The sequence below is a fragment of the Giraffa tippelskirchi genome, chromosome 8 (assembly GCF_054371585.1).
Source record: "Giraffa tippelskirchi isolate mGirTip1 chromosome 8, T2T-mGirTip1v1.2.pri, whole genome shotgun sequence".
Classification (NCBI taxonomy): Eukaryota; Metazoa; Chordata; class Mammalia; order Artiodactyla; family Giraffidae; genus Giraffa; species Giraffa tippelskirchi.
The window spans coordinates 93,428,723-93,446,936 of NC_137282.1; the positions used below are offsets into that span (position 1 = coordinate 93,428,723).

Genomic DNA, 18,214 nt, shown 5'->3' on the forward strand with positions numbered 1-18,214 from the left:
CTTCTTTCTCTAGTTGCTTTAGGTGAAAAGTTAGGTTGTTTATTTGAGATTTTTCTTGTTTCTTGAGGTAGAATTGTATTGCTATAAATTTCCCTCTGAGATTTGCTTTTGCTGTGTCTCAGGTTTTGGATTGTTGTGTTTTCATTGTCATTGGTTTCTAAGTATTTTTAAAATTTCTTCTTTGATTTCTTCAGTGTGATGTCTTTGGTATGTAGTAACGTATTGTTTAGCCTCATGTTTGTGTTTCTTACAGTTTTCTTTTTTCTGTAATTGATTTCTAACCTCATAGCATTGTGGTTGCAAAAGATGCTTGATGAGATTTCAATTTTCATAAATTTACCAACACTTGGTTTATGACCCAAAATATGATCTATCATAGAGAATGTTCCGTGTACACTTGAGAAAAAGTGTGTTTTGCTTTTCTTGGATGGAATGTCCTATAAATGTTAAGTCTGTCTAGTTTAATGTGTCATTTAAGGGCTGCATTTCCTTATCAATTTTCTGTCTGGATGATCTATCTATTGGTACAAGAGTAATATTAGAGTACCCTACTATTATTGTGTTATTGCTGATTCTCCCTTTACGGCTGTTAGCATTTGCTTTATATACTTTAGTGCTCCTGTGTTGGGCACACAAATATTTACGATTAATATCTTCTTGAAATGATCCCTAGATCATTATGTAGTATCCTTCATTGTCCCTTTTAATAGTCTATATTTTAAAGTCTATTTTGTCTGATATGAGTATTTCTACTCCAGCTTTCTTTTGATTTCTGTTTGCGTAAAACATATTTTTCATCCCCTCACTTTCAGTCTATATGTCTTCTTAGATCTGAAGTGGGTCACCTGTAGAGAGCATCTATACAAGCCTTATTTTTGTATCCATTCAGCCAGTCAGTGTCTTTTGTTTGAAACACTTAATGCATTTCCATTTAAGGTAATTATTGATAACGTGTGTTACCACTACCATTTTCTTAATTTTGTTTTGGGTTTCTTTTTGTATGTTTTTTCTTTTGTGTTTCTCACCTAGAGAAATTCTTGTAGTGTTTGTTGTAAAAGCTGGTTTGGTAGTGCTGGATTCTCTTAGCTTTTGCTTGTCTGTAAAACTCTTGATTTCGCAGTTGAATTTGATTGAGATCCTTGCTGGTAGAGTTATCTTGGTTGTTAGTTTTTCCCTTTCATCACTTTAACTGTATCCTGCCACTGCCTCTGGCCTGCAGAGTTTCTGCTGAAAAATCAGCTAATATACTTATGGGAATTCCCTTGTATGTTATTTGTTGCTTTTCTCTTTCTGCTTTTAATATTTTTTCTTTGAATTTAATTTTTGTTGCTTGGATTAATATGTGTCGTGGTGTGTTTCTCCTTGGGTTCATCCTGTATGGGACTCTCTACGCCTCTTGGACTTGGGTGAGCTATTTCCTTTCCTATACTCTTGTTATTCAGTCACTAAGTCGTGTCTGGCTCTTTGCAGCTCCATGAACTACTGTCCTCATTTCTTTTTGTTCTTTATTCTGCTCCACAGCAGTTATTTTCACCGTTTTATGTTCTAACTCACTTATCTGTTCTTCTTCCTCAGTTATTCTGTTATTGATTCCATCTAGTGTATTTTCCACTTCAGTTGTGTTTATCACTGCTTGATTTTTAGTTCTGCTAGGTCTTTGTTAAACATTTTTTATATCTTCTCAGTCTGTGCCTCCATTCTGAGTCTTTGAGTCATCTTTACTGTCATTCAGTTCAGTTCAGTTCAGTCGCTCAGTCGTGTCCAACTCTTTGCGACCCCATGAACCACAGCATGCCAGGCCTCCCTGTCCATCACCAACTCCCTGAGTCCACCCAAACCCATGTCCATCGAGTCGGTGATGCTATCCAGCCATCTCATCCTCTGTCGTCCCCTTCTCCTCCTGCCCTCAATCTTTCCTAGCAGTAGGGTCTTTTCCAATGATTCAGCTCTTCGCATCAGGTGGCCAAAGTATTGGAGCTTCAGCTTCAACATCAGTCTTCCAATGAACACCCAGGACTGATCTCCTTTAGGATGGACTGGTTGGATCTCCTTGCAGTCCAAGGGACTCTCAAGAGTCTTCTCCAGGACCACAGTTCAAAAGCATCAATTCTTTGGCGCTCAGCTTTCTTTATAGTCCAACTCTCACATCCATACATGACTACTGGAAAAACCATAGCCTTGACTATCTGGACCTTTGTTGGCAAAGTAATGTCTCTGCTTTTTAATATGCTGTCCAGGTTGGTCATAACTTTCCTTCCACGGAGTAAGCGTCTTTTAATTTCATGGCTGCAATCACCATCTGCAGTGATGTTGGAGCCCAGAAAAATAAAGTCAGCCACTGTTTCCACTGTTTCCCCGTCTATTTGCCATGAAGTGATGGGACTGGATGCCATGATCTTAGTTTTCTGAATGTTGAGCTTTAAGCCAACTTTTTCACTCTCCTCTTTCACTTTCATCAAGAGGCTGTTTAGTTCTTCTTCTCTTTCTGCCATAAGTGTGGTGTCATCGGCATATCTGAGGTTACTGATATTTCTCCCGGCAATCTTGATTCCAGCTTGTGCTTCCTTCAGCCCAGCGTTTCTCATCATGTACTCTGCACATAAGTTAAATAAGCAGGGTGATTACTGTGAATTATTTTCAAGTAGATTGTCTATTTTCTCCTCATTTATTTGACCTTGTGGGTTTTTACCTTGTTCCTTCATCTGCAGCATATTTCTCTTGTAGCATTTTGTTTAACTTACTTTGTTTATGATCTCCTTTCTATCGACTACAGGGTCCTTTCCACTTGCTTCTGTTTTTTGCCCCTTGGGTGGTGAGGTTGGTCCAGGGGATTGTGTAGGCTTCCTGGTGGGAGGGACAGTAATCTACGCTCTGGTGGGTGATGCTGAGTGTTTACCCTCTTATGGGAAGGACTGTGTCAAGTGGTATAGTTTGAGGTGTCTGTGACCTTAGCACGGCTATAGGCATCCTCTCTTTTGATGAGGGGGGCTGTGTTACTGTCTTGCTGGTTGTTTGGTATGAGGTGTCCAGCACTTGGGCCTGCAGGCAATTGGGTGTACCCAGGTCTTAGTATTGAGATGGTTACAACTGCCCTGGGGATATAAGAGGAGAAGCCTTCTGGAGGGACTGTTTCAAGGTGTTTCATGTCCACGAGTTCAGAGTGACGATTGGGAGGAACAGCCAGTCATTCGGGTGAGAAGGTTCTTCAGACATGATCTGGGGGCTTTGGTCCAGTCCACAGTGTAGCAGGTCTTTGAGGGCCCAAGTGGAGAATCTGACACAAATGTGTGCTTTGTGACAGAGGTTGTTTAAGTTCATGTTGCTGTGGGAACAGCCTGTGGCCCAAACCCAGAATATAGAACAAAGCCCAGTGGAAATGCCTGAGGTTTATATTGATTGCTCTCTTCTATAGTTTCTTATCGTGGAAACGTAGGTGGTTGAATTATTCTTTTTTTCTAATATATACATTCAGTGTTATAAATTTCTAAACACTGCATTTGGTGTATCCCACAAAATTTTGATATGTATTTTTATTTTGTTCAAAATATTTTAAAATTTCTCTCGAGAATTCCTCTTTGACCCATAAGTTATTTAGAAGTATGTTGTTTAGTCTCCAAATAAAATTACTTCTTGAGTATCATGGGGTGCTTCCCTGTGAATTTGAAAATTCATGTATAATTTTGACTCCCTCCTAACTTAATACCTTACAAATAGCATACTGTTGGACAGAAGCCTTACTAATAATGTGAATAGTTGATTACAGTTATTTTGTATGTTGTATATGTTATATACTATATTCTAACAATAAAGTAAGCTAGAGAAAAGAAAATGTTGAGGAAATCATAAGGAAGAGAAAATGCATTTATGGTACATGTATGTACTTAAAAAAAAAAAAATCTATGTAAATGGACCTGTGCAGTTCAAATGCATGTTGTTAGAGGGTCAACTGTAATTAGGGATTTTCTGGTTTTCTATGCCTGATTTCTAGTTTAATTCCATTGTTGACTGAGAGTATACATGGTGTGTTTTTTATTTTTTTTAAATTTGTTAATGTGTATTATGGCCCAGAAGGTAGTCTGTCTTTGTGACTTCCATGTATATTCCATGTATATATATATTAATGTGTATTCTGCTGTTGTTGGATGAAGCATTCTGTAAATGTCAGTTAAATCCAATTGATTGAATGGGCTTTTCAGTTCAACTATATTCTTACTGATATTCTGCCTAGTGGCTCTGTCAAATTACTATTAAAAGAGTATTGAAGTCTCCAGCTATACTAATGGATTATTTTGTTTCTCCTCACAGTTCTTTTAGTTTTTTCCTCACATATTTTGACATGCTCTAAAGGTGGCATATATACTTTTAGAACTGTTAATATTTTCTTGGAGAATTGACTCTTTATAATGATGTAATGCCCTTCTTTATTTGTGATAATGTTCTTTTTGCTGAAATTTGCTTAGAGATTAATATAGCTAAATGGCAATCCACTCCAGTACTCTTGCCTGGAAAATCCCACAGATGGAGGAGCCTGGTAGGCTACAGTCTATGGGGTTGCAAAGAGTCGGACACGACTAAGTGACTTCATTTACCTACCTTACCTTACAGAAGTAAAATTTGATTTCTGTTAGCATGGTGTGTCTTTCTCCATCTCTTTATTTTTTTTGTTGTTGTTGTTCATCTCTTTACTTTTAATGTCTGTGTCTATATTTAAAATGGGCTTCTTTCAGGAAACATCATTGTGTCCTGGGTTTTTGTTTTCATCACTTGACACATTTTCTTTTCCCGTTGGTGTAATCTATTCTCATTTAACACATTGGGGCATTATTGCAGAAACTAATGCCTGTGGCTGGTGATTTATTATGTAAGTGAATATTGAAATGTCTCTGGTTAGTAATGTAGGGGTAACAAAAGACGTGTTAATATGTCTCTGGTCAATAAGTTGTTAAGGTGATTAGCAACATAGTTGGCATTAATGTCTACTGTGTTCATACCCTCTGCTTTATTCCTCCAATTTTGGGCTTGATTTTTTTCTTGATTCCTGAGTCCTTTATATATTCTAGGTATTAGTCTTTTATCTACTCTGTGTACTGTACTTATTATCTCTCATTTTTCCTTTAATTTAGACTGCAGTGCCTTCTATTGTTCAGAAGTTATTTTGGTTGGTGGATATTCTACAGTTCATGGATAGCCTTTTTTAAAAATCAATTATTTATTTTTGTCTGTGCTGGGTCTTTGCTGCGCATGGGCTTTCTTTAGTTGGGGTAAATGAGGTCTACTCTTCATTGTAGTGCATGGGCTCATTGCAATGGCTTCTCTTATTGTGGAACACAGGCTCTAGGCGTGTGGGCTCAGCAGTTGTAGTTCACAAGCTCTAGAGCACAGGCTTAGTAATTGTGCACAAGTTTAGTCGCTCTGTGGCATGTGGGACCTTCCTGGACCAGGGATCAAATCCATGTCTTTTGCATTGGCAGGTGGATTCTTAACCGCTGGACCACTAAGAAAGTCCAGTGGATATTGTATTTTGATTTTAAAAATTCTTTGTTTTATCCCAGTAATTTATACACCAATACAGTGTGTGTATGTATTACTCTTATCTGGAATTCCTTGGTATATGATGTAACTATTTTATAAGAGGATTTAAATATTTTTCTTCCATGGAAGGATAGCTAGTTGTCTCAGTATCATTTATTGAATATTCTAGCTTTTCACCACAGATTTGAAATTGTACTTTTATTATATAATAAATTTACAGATCTAAGTAATTTGTTTTTGTACTTTGAACTATTTATTTGATCTATATGTGTGTGCCTGTGCTAATACCATGATATTTTAATTGCTATAGCATATTGATTGGCAAGGCAAATTCTGCCTTATACAGGCATACCTTATTTAATTGTGCTTTGTGGATACAGTAATTGAAGGTTTGTGGAAACCCTGCATTGAGCCAGTCTGTCAGCACCATTTCCCAACAGCATTTGGTCACTTGTGTCTGTCACATTTTGGGAATTCTCACTTTATTTCAAACTCTCATTATTATTACCACCTTTTTTTAAAACAGTGATCACTGATCCTTGATTTACTATTTCAGAAAGATTGCGACTTGTTGAAATCTCAGTTGATGCTTTGCATTTTTTAGCAATAATGTATTTTAAAATTAAAGAACATATTTTTTAAAGAAAGATACAATGCTATTGCACACTTAATAGACTATAGTATAGTATAAATATAACTATTATATGTTCCAGCAAACCAAAACATTTGTGACTTTCTTTATTGCTATATTTCTTTTATTGCAGTAGTTTGAAAGTGAACCTGCAACATCTCTGAAATATGCCTCTGATTGTTTTTCAAAACTTTCTTGGCTGTTTTTGTGAATTACTGTTTCCTCATGAGAATGACCTAACTTTATAAAAATTCTGTTAGAGGCTTCATAATTATTATATTTAATTTGTAGATTAATAACTGACATCTTTATGGTAAACTAGCTCCATTATTTACAAGACATGCCAAAAGTACAGCAACTCAATTCCTTTCTTTAAGGCATTCCAAACCAGTAAAGTTATTGCTTAATGGCCAGTATAGCTCAATGATTTGGCCTTCATAAATAAGAACTTTTCATATATTTGTTGTGTTTTGTAATATTACTGATATCACCACAACATCTGTATTTCTTATTCCCTTTGTTAAACTCATATATATTTATTTTGATATCCTATTGGTATAAACTTAAGCATATTTCTTTCTCCTTTACGATTTCCATGGTCCTTTGTTACTACCCTCCAAAACTACCCTTGCCCACATTCTCCTCCTTATACTCTTCAGGTCCATTCCAAAGTCTGGTATGTGAGCGTAATTACTCTTATCCCTGTTATACAGATCCTTGCTTAGTCTGTTGGATGACTCTCAAAGAATTAGTTTAAGGTTTTAGCTTGGTTATGCCGCCTGGCACAACAGCTGTTAGTTCCTGCTACAAGTTCTACCTGTCTCAGAAAAGCATAAGATATCTACTAGCAGGGTATTATAATTTTTACTTAATCAGTTGAACATTTTAAGATAATATTAATTGCTTAGGTGAAGATTAGACATTATTGGAATAAATTTAAACTAGAATTAAATAACTTATTTGTGAATATATTATAAATTATATTCTCTGTTGTTTCCACTGAATTTAACCAAATCTTTTGTAGATCTTTGCCTTTCCTTTCACTCTGCATATTTTCCAGAATATTAAAATGATCTGTTGACCTCTGGTTTTTATTTTTCCTATTAACAGTTGCTTTAACAATTTCTTGCTTCTGTCAGGTAGTTTAAATTTTCTCTATAAGCTTGCTTTAGGTGCTCAGTCATGTCTGGCTCTGCGACCCTTTGTTGCCCACCAGGGTCCTCTGTCCTTGGGAATTTTCAGGCTAAAAGATTGCTTTTTTAAACAAACTAGAACTATGATCTGTTCCACTTATTAGAATAACATAGACTCATCATTAGAAAAAAAATAGAGCAACCAGTTTTCATGTTACAAATATACAAAAATGAAGTTGAGATGCAGAGAGGTTAAATGATTTGTTCATAGACACAACAGTAAGTAGTAAAATCAGAGTTAGAAATAATATCTCTTAATAACCATTTCCAGGATACCTCATTTTCTTTCACGAAATTCATACAAAAAACTAAATAGAATTGATTATTTGTACAGTCTAATAATGATAATTGATAACATCAAAGCCCTCATGGTTTATCCTTTGAGCTCAGAATTTAGATTGACACTTAAGAAACTTGGAAATGTAAAGAGGTCAGTTAACAAAAGAAATGGGTTAACAAAAGATAGCAAGGCAAGTTCATGGAGCAAATTAAATTTCTAAGTTTCTCAAAAATAAGACAATAGCAAAATAAAATTGCCATTTACTTACTAATCATTGCATATTATTTATTTCTACATGTATACTTCCTAGTGTTATGATACATGGTCAACTAAAATATGATTATTAATACTTGACAGTTTTTGCTTTTTGATTGTTGCTAATAATGCTGCTATGAATATTGGTGTTCAAGTATCTATTTGAGTCTCTGTTTTCAATTATTTTGGGGATGTACCCATAAGTGGAATTGCTGGCCCATATGTTAATTCTGAGTTTAATTTTTTTATAGAAACTGCCATGCTGTTTTCCACAGCAACTGCATTTTACATTCTTACTAGCAGTGCACAAGGGTTCTTACTCCTCCATATTCTACCAATACTTATTATTATTATTTTTTTGTAACCATCCTCATGAGTATGAGGGCTTCCCTGGTGACTCCAGGTTTGATCCTGGGGTTGGGAAGATTCCCTGGAGAAGGGAATGGCCACTCACTCTGGTAGTCTTGCCTGGTAAATTCAGTGGATATTGAAACCTGACAGGCTACAGTCCATGGGGTTGCAAAGAATCGCTTGCCACTGAGCGACTAATACTTTCACTAATGGGCATGACCTGATGGAGTGCCTGAAGAATCTATGGATGGAGGTTCATGATATTGTACAGGAAATGGTGATCAAAACCATCTCCAAGAAAAAGAAATGCAAAAAGGCAAAATGGTTGTCTGAGGAGGCCTTACAAATAGCTGAGAAAAGGAGAGAAGCAAAAGGCAAAGGAGAAAAGGAAAGATATACCCATCTGAAGGCAGAGTTCCAGAGAATATCAAGTAGAGATAAGAAAACCTTCTTAAGTGAACAGTGCAAAGAAATAGAGGAAAGCAATAGAATGGGAAAGACTAGAGATCTCTTCAAGAAAATTAGAGATACCAAGGTAATATTTCATGCAAAGATGGGCACAATAAAGGACAGAAACAGTATGGACCTAACAGAAGCAGAGGATATTAAGAAGAGGTGGCAAGAATACACAGAAAAACTATACAAAAAAGATTTTAATGACTTTGGATAACTACAATGGTGTGATCACTCACCTAGAGCCAGACATCCTGGAGTGCGCAGTCAAGTGGGCCTTGGGAAGCATCATTACAAAGAAAGCTAGTTGAGGTGATGGAATTCCGACTGAGTTATTTCAAAGCCTGAAGGTTGATGCTGTTAAAGTGATGCATTCAGTGTGCCAGCAAATTTGGAAAACTCAGAAGTGGCCACAGGACTGGAAAAGGTCAGTTTCCTTCCAATCCCAAAAAGAGGCAATGCCAAAGAATGTTCAAACTACTGCACAATTGTACTCATTTCACATGCTAGCAAGGTAATGCTCAAAATCCTTCAAGCTAGGCTTCTACAGTACAGGAACTGAGAAATTCCATGTGTATAAGCTGGAATTAGAAAGGGCACAGGAACCAGAGATCAAATTTCCAACATCTGTTGGATCATAGAAAAAGAAAGTTCCAGAAAAACGTCTACTTCTGCTTCATTGACTATGCTAAAGCCTTTGATTGTGTGGATCACAACAAACTGTGGAAAATTCTTAAAGAGATAGGAATACCAGACCACCTTACCTGCCTCCTAAGAAACCTGTTATGCAGATCAAGAAGCAACAGAACTGGACATGGAACAACAGACTGGTTCAAAATTGGGAAAGTGAAGTGGCTCAGTTGTGTCCGACTCTTTGCAACCCAATGGACTGTATCCTGCCAGGCTCCTCCACCCATGGGATTTTCCAGGCAAGAATACTGGAGTGGGTTGCCATTTACTTCTCCAGAGAATCTTCCTGACCCAGGGATTGAACCTGGGTCTCCCGCGCTGCAGGCAGATTCTTGGCTGTCTGAGCCACCAGGGAAGCCCTATACATCAAAGCTGTATATTGTCACTCTGCTTATTTAATTTATATGCAGAGTACATCATACGAAATGCTGGGCTGGATGAAGCACAGTCTGGAATCAAGATTGCCAGGAGAAATATCAATAACCTCAGATATGCAGATAACACCACCCTAATGGCAAAAAGTGAAGAGGAACTAAGGAGCCTCTTGATGAAGGTGAAAGAGGAGAGGGGGAAAAGCTGGCTTAAAGCTCAACATTCAAAAAACAAAGATCCTGGCCTCCAGTCCCATCACTTCATGGCAAATAGATGGGAAATAATGGAAACAGTAACAGACTTTGTTTTCTTGGCCTTCAAAATCACTGCACATGATGACTATAGCCGTGAAATTAAAAGAAGCTTGCTCCTTGGAAGAAAAACTATGACAAAACCTAGATAATGTATTAAAAAGCAGAGATACCACTTTGGCAAGAAAAGTCCGTCTAGTTAAAGCCATGGTTTTTCCAGTAGTCATGTAGAGGTGTGAGAGTTGGATCATAAGGAAGGCTGACCATTAAAGAATTGATGCTTTCAAACTGTAGTGTTGGAGAAGACTCTTGAGAGTCCCGTGGACTGCAAGGAGATCAAACCAATCCATCCTAAAGAAAATCCACTCTGAATATTCATTGGAAGGACTGATGCTGAAGCTCCAATGTTTTGGCCACCTGGCACGAAGTTTCAACTCGCTGGAAAAGACACTGATGCTGGGAACGATTGAAAGCAGGAGGAGAAGGGTCAACAGAGGATGAGTTGGTTGGATGGCATCACCAATTCAATGGACATGAGTTTGAGCAAACTCCGGGAGACAGTGAAGGACAGGGAAGCCTTGAATGCTGCAGTCCATAGGGTCACAGAGTTAGACACAACTTAGCTACTGAACAACAAATCCTTAAAGTATATATACTTTAAAGGTTTTTAAAATTTTATTTTGTGTTTTGACTAATTTACAATAAGATTTTATCATACAATTTAATATTCTTTAAATTAGTCAAATCTACTGCACAGTTTAAAATTGCACAGTTCATGGATTATAGTTTTAATCTATCTAATTTGCACTATTTTGATCTAATACTTCTGTTCATTAGAGGAATTATGTTGTTTCATTTCCTTGTAACATAGATACATCTTCTAATACTTCTAATATTTCAAGTTTTCCTGAGTACTCTTTTTGTTGCCTCTTTTTTTATTTTCTTGCAGTATATGGATTTGGTTAAAAGTATTCAAAATGTGGTTATTGATCTTAGTGATTTCCAGAGTAAACAGATTTCAAAGGTGCTTAATTATACTTCTTTAGTATATTTTTTTGTGTGGATATATTTCTGAGCAGGGTATTTACAATGATAATGAATGGTATTAATTTGGGAAAATAATGGACCCTTTTTAGAAAATATATGTTCATGAAATAAAACCTTTTGAGTCATCTTTATGTTGTTAGTAAGTACATTTTTTTATAAAACCATGTAGCTATTGAAAACTAAACATTGGCATGAAGTTTTGCATCAATTATTGGTGGTTATGTTGTATCATAAAACAGTTGGACATGACTTAGTGGCTGACAACAACATCAAAATTATGATGGTGATTATATTGCGTTAAGTGAAAGAATTGAATTTGAATACTGTATATTCAGCTCGTTGAGTCAATTGTATATATTAACTTACTTTCAAAAAAGAAATCTACATAGGATGGCTTAATATTTTGCAAAATTTTAAAAAGCTAAATTGTCACAATCATTGTTGGCTATTACATTCATTGGTATAAACTACAATGTGTACATGAAATTTAAAAATCTGTTAGTAGTAGTAGTGTTAGTCACTCAGTTGTGTCCAACTCTTTGTGATCACATGGACTGGAGCCCACCAGGCTTCTCTGTCCATAGGATTTTCCAAGCAAGAATACTAGAGTGGGCTGCTATTTCCTCTTTCAGAGGATCATCCCAACCCAGGGATGGAACACACATCTCTTACATCTTGAACTGATAGGCAGGTTCTTTACCACTAGCGCCAGCCTTCTTTGGGTTGAGGGTGAGACCATGCTAATGTAAAAGAGACAGATTCTGTCCTGATTTTATTGCTGACTTAATGTTTCTATTTTAACTATTCAGACTTTCTTCAATTCTGTGAATGGGATCCAGGATTAAAACAATAACATTAAATGATCATACAAATCATTCCTATTTAAACTACTTTTGATTTGAAATTAGAGCGAAGAAACTTTTTGTTTATCTTGTGTTAATTGCACAGCTTTTTCTTTATTCCACTGAGAATTTGATTGAGATATTTGTTTCTTTCTGATGGCATCCTTTAGGAATCAGCCTTCCAGAAGGGTTGATATAGCTCTTCATTTTTCCTCCTCATAATGACAAACTAGCCAGTGTACATTTATAGAGAGCAGAACAGTTCTTGTTACTGGGGGCCTTCTATGACTGAGAGCCTATAGACTGCCATAAAGTACAGCCTTTTGTGAACTGTCTGGGGAGACTCTGCCAGAATCTCAGCAGACAGAACTAATTGTGGAGAAAAAGGATTTTTTGTGCCCTCTTTCTTTCTGTTCTTTTTGTTTTATAAGACTGATACTGTTAAAGTAGCTGGTTTATGTAAGATTTGTCTGCCTCTCTTTTCTCATTGCATGGATCATTTTTTAACTTAAAGTCTCGCACTGCAGGTCGTTGAGTACTTCCACATGGAGGCTGGCACAGGACCAAACTCGAGACACGCAACTCATAACAGTTGATGAAAAATTGGTAAGAATTTTCTACTATACACTGCTAGGATTCTGCCTTCAGGGTTATTTTTGTACAACAGATTTTTCAGTATGGTGGTCAGGGTTCTTCTAGGATAGTGATTTCTTGATTGTATATAAATTTTAAGAAGAAATAATCATTACAAAAAGATAATTTGTGTTAAGCATTTTACACAAATATTAAGTCATACACAAACATTAAATTAAAATTACAAAAGGCTTCCATTTTTGTGATGTTTATAAGTAGACACCAGAATTTTTTTTTTGGTTTTGTAACAAATATATTATTTGTAATTTTCTCAGTTAAATTGTAAGACACACTAGTACTATCTAAAATTAGGTATATTGGGTTTTTCTGAAACCAATGATTGTTACTGTTACTGTGCATATATATGTGTGTATACACACATACACATCCCATTTCTGCATTATGTATGAGTGATTACAACTATCAACAAATGAATAATGTTCTTCTGTTAATCAGTAGCGGATTGAATTTTGGTACTCACATAAAATTTTTCTGTATGTGGTGTTACTTTAGATGCAACTTGTTATTATGTTTATATTGTACAACAGTATACATTTTGTTAAAAGTTTCTAAGACTTCTAGTAAAAACATGCAATTGTATAGATATACTTTGCATTCTATATTTGGTTTATAATTATCAGATATATGGGTATGTTTCTTAGCTACTCTCCTTCTGATTGTACATTCTTTTGCCACTTAATTTTGAACCTGTAAACATAATTTAAATAATAGGTCACATTTAAGTTTCTATTTGCACCTTAAAGATATAAACAGATAAAAAATAAATAGAGAAGAAAATGGACAATTTGGAAGCCTGTTTATGCTTAAGACTGGTTGGTTTTGTCTTTAAATTCTCTCTTCGATCTGTGTACTGACCTTGCCATCATCCTAGTAAAGGCTACCATAATTTTTCGCCTGGCTTGCTGCGGTGTTTCTTAATTGATCTCCATAGATACTTTAATCTTACTCTAATTCATTTTCCACAGGATGACCAGAATAGTCTTTTTAAAATGCTGGTTGTGTCATCCTCTTGTCTAAAGTCCTTTGGTGTTTCTTACTGACCTGGGAGTAAACATTAAAATCCTATCATGGCCTTTGAGGTCTTTGGTGATTTAACTCCTACATTTCTAAGTTCATCTTGTATCTCTGTCTTTTATGTAACTCTGTGCTTCAGCCGCACCAAGCCTGGCCCTTGCTGTTCTTTACTGCTTCGGGGCATTCAGATTTCAGTTAATTATGCCTAGCTGCTTTTTACCAATTCACTAGCTCTTCATTCAAGTACCATCTACCTATTCATCAAATGTTAATCAAATATCACTTGCTGGGAATTCTCTGATGGTCCAGTAGTAAAGACTTCAAGCTTCCACTGCAGGGGAGCCCTGGGTTCCATCCATAGTTTGGAGAACTAAGATCTTGCACACTGTGAGGCGTAGCAAGAAAACAAACAAAAACTCCCCAAATATCATTTGCTTAGTCAAGTATAAAAGAAATGAGGCAGATATGTGTGTGAGAGGAAGAGGATTTACACATGCCATGTGTTCATTAATTAATGAGGATACTATTATTTTACTTTTTCCAATAACTATCTCTTTTAAGCCTCAAGAGATTACTCTCTCCTTCCAGTATTATGAGGTGTACTGTCTACAGTGAAGTTTCAAATTTTAGAGTTTGTCAGTAGCGTTTCTTACTAGTTCACAAAATGAGTAAGTCCGACAACAATCTATTGCTCTAAAAAGGTGCTGTGAAGCATACCAGAGGTATACAGACTACTTTGAGTTTTGTGTTTTTAATGATATTCCCTAAAGTCAGTTGTATACTTTTTAATGAGTTTTGTTCTTCTTTTTAGATTTTCCCCAGGTTTGTTATATCTTTATTCAAGTATAGTGGTCAATATATCAGTATGATATTCCAGTTGAAATCAGTTGAAGTCTTATGTATAATTATTCATAGTTCTTGAATTGATACTTAATATGGAAAACTAAAACCCACTGGTAATTTTCAAACCAAAATTTTACCCATTCATTTAGCTTTATATTAAAATGGAAGTAGTAAGTAATCTAATAGGTAATGTAATGCCAGTAGGGGTTTTATGTCTTCTTGTTTCTACATACTGTTGAGTGGAGAGTTTAATAAGTAGCAAAATGATAAGACCAGGAGCTGAAGAGTACATCCAGAAATACCGAGCACTTGAAGTTGATTATGTTTGCATTTTGAACAAAAATGATTCTAAAAATATATATCATTAATGATAAAAAATATTTCAAAATGTGAAGTAAATCCTCATGAGTGTCTTAAAAGATGTAGAAACAGCATTTTAATGTCACTGTTACATAAGGTAAACCCATTTATTAACTTAATATACTAGTTTTATTACTCAATGCTAGTCTACTATTGTCTTTGTATCTGAAATTAGAAGCTAGAATCTTAATTGGAAGGTAAAGGAAATAGCTATTATTATGATTTCTATTGAATATTGTTACATAAAGTATTTTTTAAATTAATATAGGTGATGCTGTTCAAAGCCCAGTGATTAAGCATACAAACTAAACTTAGTTGGGGATCAATTTCAGTGGTTATTCTAGTTTTAGAAAATGGATCTTAGGAATTTAAAACCAAAGAATAACTTCAGATGTTACCTAGTTTATTACTGCATCAGGTTTTTTTAATCTAGAAAATTATTTAACCTCTTATTCAAGAGAAATTTTATGTGAAAATTCAATTAATAATGAACAATGAAAGCTGACCTGTTGGAGGGTGAGGATTAAGAGCATGAGGGAAGAAGACCTGTAAGTCTTTCCTTAAGACATCCCCCCTCTGGGGACTTCATAGAGGGAGAGTTGGAAAGGTAATTTGGACAGAATGGCTGATTCTCATTTCTTTTGATGCTGCTCTTTATGTTACTGATCAGTCATAATTATTAGAAGGCTTTTTCTTATTGAGAAAAATATAGTCTTTAAATCAAGATAGAATAATTGTATATTGAAATGCAGGGGGAAAAAAACCCCTTCATTCATGCCTGTGCCATACTTAAAAATTAACTCAAAGCCCGAGATGCAAACTCATAGTCCAAACTGTAAAACTGAAAATTGTTAAACTTTTAAAACGAAATGTAGGAGAAAATCTTGGTAACCTTAGATTGGATAAATATTTTTTAGCTATAACACTGGAGCATAATTCATTTTTTAAAAAATTATAGTTAGACTTCCTCACAAATAAAATTTTCAAAGAAATTTGAAAGACATTGTTAAAAGAATGGAAATACAAGCCATAATTTGGGAGAAAATGCTTGCAAAACACGTGTCTGATAATGGAATTGTATCCAGAAAATAAAAACCACTTTAAATAATAAGATATTAACTCAGAAACAAGTAGGCAGTACCCAGAAGGTATTCAGATGGGATATAAACACATGAAAAGATACTTAACATCATTAGTGATTATGAAATTGCATATTAAAACTACAGTGAGATATCACTACACTTATTTGAATGACTTAAAAAAATTGACCATACCAAGGCTTCCCTGATGGTACAGTGGATAAGAATCCGCCTGCCAGTGCTAGGAACATGGGTTTGATCCCTGGTTTGGGAAGATTGCACATGCCCCGGAGCAACTAAGCTGGTACACCACTACTGAGCCCACTATTCTAGAGCCCGTGTGCTGCAACTATTGAAGCCCATGTGCCTAGAAGTTGTGCTTTGTAACTAGAGAAAGCCCATGCATTGCAAGGAAGACCCAGCACAACCAAAAATAAATAAGTTATTTAAAAAAAAAAAACTAACCATCTAACCATACCAAATGCTAGTGAGGATACAGAGCTACTAGAACTCTTACAGGAGGAATCCAGAATGGTACAACTATTAGCTGTTATGGAAAATAGTGTGGTAGTTTCTTATAAGGTTAAACATACGTTTACCGTATAATCCTGTAGTCTCACTTCTAAATATTTACCCAAGTGAAATGAAATCTGTGTTTACACAAAATCCTGCATGTAGATGTTTTTAATAGCTTTATTAATAATTCCAAAAACTGGAAACAACCTATCAGTTGATTTATACACACTGATTAGGAACCACCATGGATGAACCTCAAGTGCTTTATGCTGATAAACCAGACCCAAAGACTTTGTACATCCTGTGTGATTCCATTTATTTGACATTTCAGAATAGGCAAAACTCTCAGGATAGAAAAACTGATCAGTGGTTTTCAGGGTTGGATGTAGGAGGAGGAATAAAGGGCATTAGAAAAGTTTAGGGGGTGATCGAACTGTTCTGTAGTTTGATTCTGGTGTTCATTTTTTTGGATCAGAACCAAGGTTGGATTTTACTGTTCATAAATTATTAATCAATTTTTTTTTAACGGAAAAGATTATTTCCAAATTTGGTGCTCAGATACTTTTTTAAAAAATAATTTAATTTTTTTGGCTGTGCTGCGTCTTTGCTGCTACACAGGCTTCTCTCTAGTTGCAGCAAGCGGGGGCTACTCTAGTTCCCTAGGGCACGTGGGCTTCAGTAATGTTGACGTTCCTGGTTCCTGTGCTCTAGAGCACAGCTTCAGTAGTTGTGGCCCACAGGCTTAGTTGCTCTGAGGCATGTGGGTTCCTCTGGGACCAGGCATCAAACTAGTGTCTCCTGCATTGGTAGGGAGATTCTTTACCACTGAGCCATTAAAGAAGCCACGAGCTACTTATTTATAAATAATATCCAGTGGTTCAAGATCTGGCCTGATAGTATATGGGGCTTGCCGTTTTCTACATGATAGCCTTCTGTATATTTGAAAACAGTTCTTTGGTCCTAAATCAGTGGTTCTCAAAGAATAGTGGGGTGGGGCTGAGGGAACACGACTTTTGTAGAAGGCCTACAAAGTCAAACTATTTTCATAATTATACAAAGACTTAATTTGCCCTTTCACTGTATTGACATTGACACTTGTTATAAAAACAATTGTGGCAAAACTATTAGCATCTTAGCCTAAATCAAGGCAGTGGCCCTGTGTGTCCTGTCTTTGTACCCTCTCAATTGTGCATATCCTTTTTTTAATGTTCTATGTAGCAGAACAGAAGTATGCATAAAACTCTTTTGCATACAGAAGGACAGTTGTCTCAAGGAAAAGCACTTGTATGACTGAGTTGCTGCTGCAAACTGAATCTAGTCCTTTTTTTCATAGAAGAACTTTTAGGTGAAAAAACAGACGACAGGCAAATTATGATTGTTATTAAGTTTTTGGTACATGGTAGCCAAGCCATTTTTTCAAAAATAAACTTGTCATTTCCAGGAAGTATTTTCCGTGATAAACTTTAAGCTTTGAAGTAAAGATGAGAATTTTTGTAGAACTTAACTTTGTTGTCACTGATCTGAATGAGCTTGACAGCTTCCCAGTACTTAAAGACTATTCTAATGGGATTGGTAGTGATATTAATGAATGTGACTTTTAAAATACTGTGTAATGAAATATTTTAACATTTGGAAGATCTTCATACTTGTGTGAACCACTGTTTTCCGTATGACTTAACATATGTTATGAAATCATGAATGGATAAAACTTTCAATTAAAGTATAAGAGCAAACAATAGATTTAATGTGAGAATGAGAATATTAAGTTATTGTTCCCTTTTCTAATTACATATCTGTGTAATCAATTCTCTTCACATATTGCAAGCAAAACAACTTGGCTAAACAGTTTGA

General features: G+C 35.7%; 1 protein-coding gene across 8 annotated transcripts in view; it reads left to right on the forward strand.

Moving 5' to 3' along the window:
* Nucleotides 1-18,214, forward strand: part of NDUFS4 (NADH:ubiquinone oxidoreductase subunit S4) — a 123,033-nt gene that overhangs the window by 49,240 nt on the left and 55,579 nt on the right. For all 8 annotated transcript variants that reach the window (XR_014061449.1, XR_014061450.1, XR_014061451.1 and 5 more), the window contains exon 2: nt 12,425-12,503. Coding sequence is in view for 4 of the 8 variants with exons in the window: in XM_081517763.1 (XP_081373889.1) it covers nt 12,425-12,503 (79 nt within the window). In the remaining 4 variants the exon portion in view is untranslated. The remainder of the gene's footprint in view (nt 1-12,424; nt 12,504-18,214) is intronic.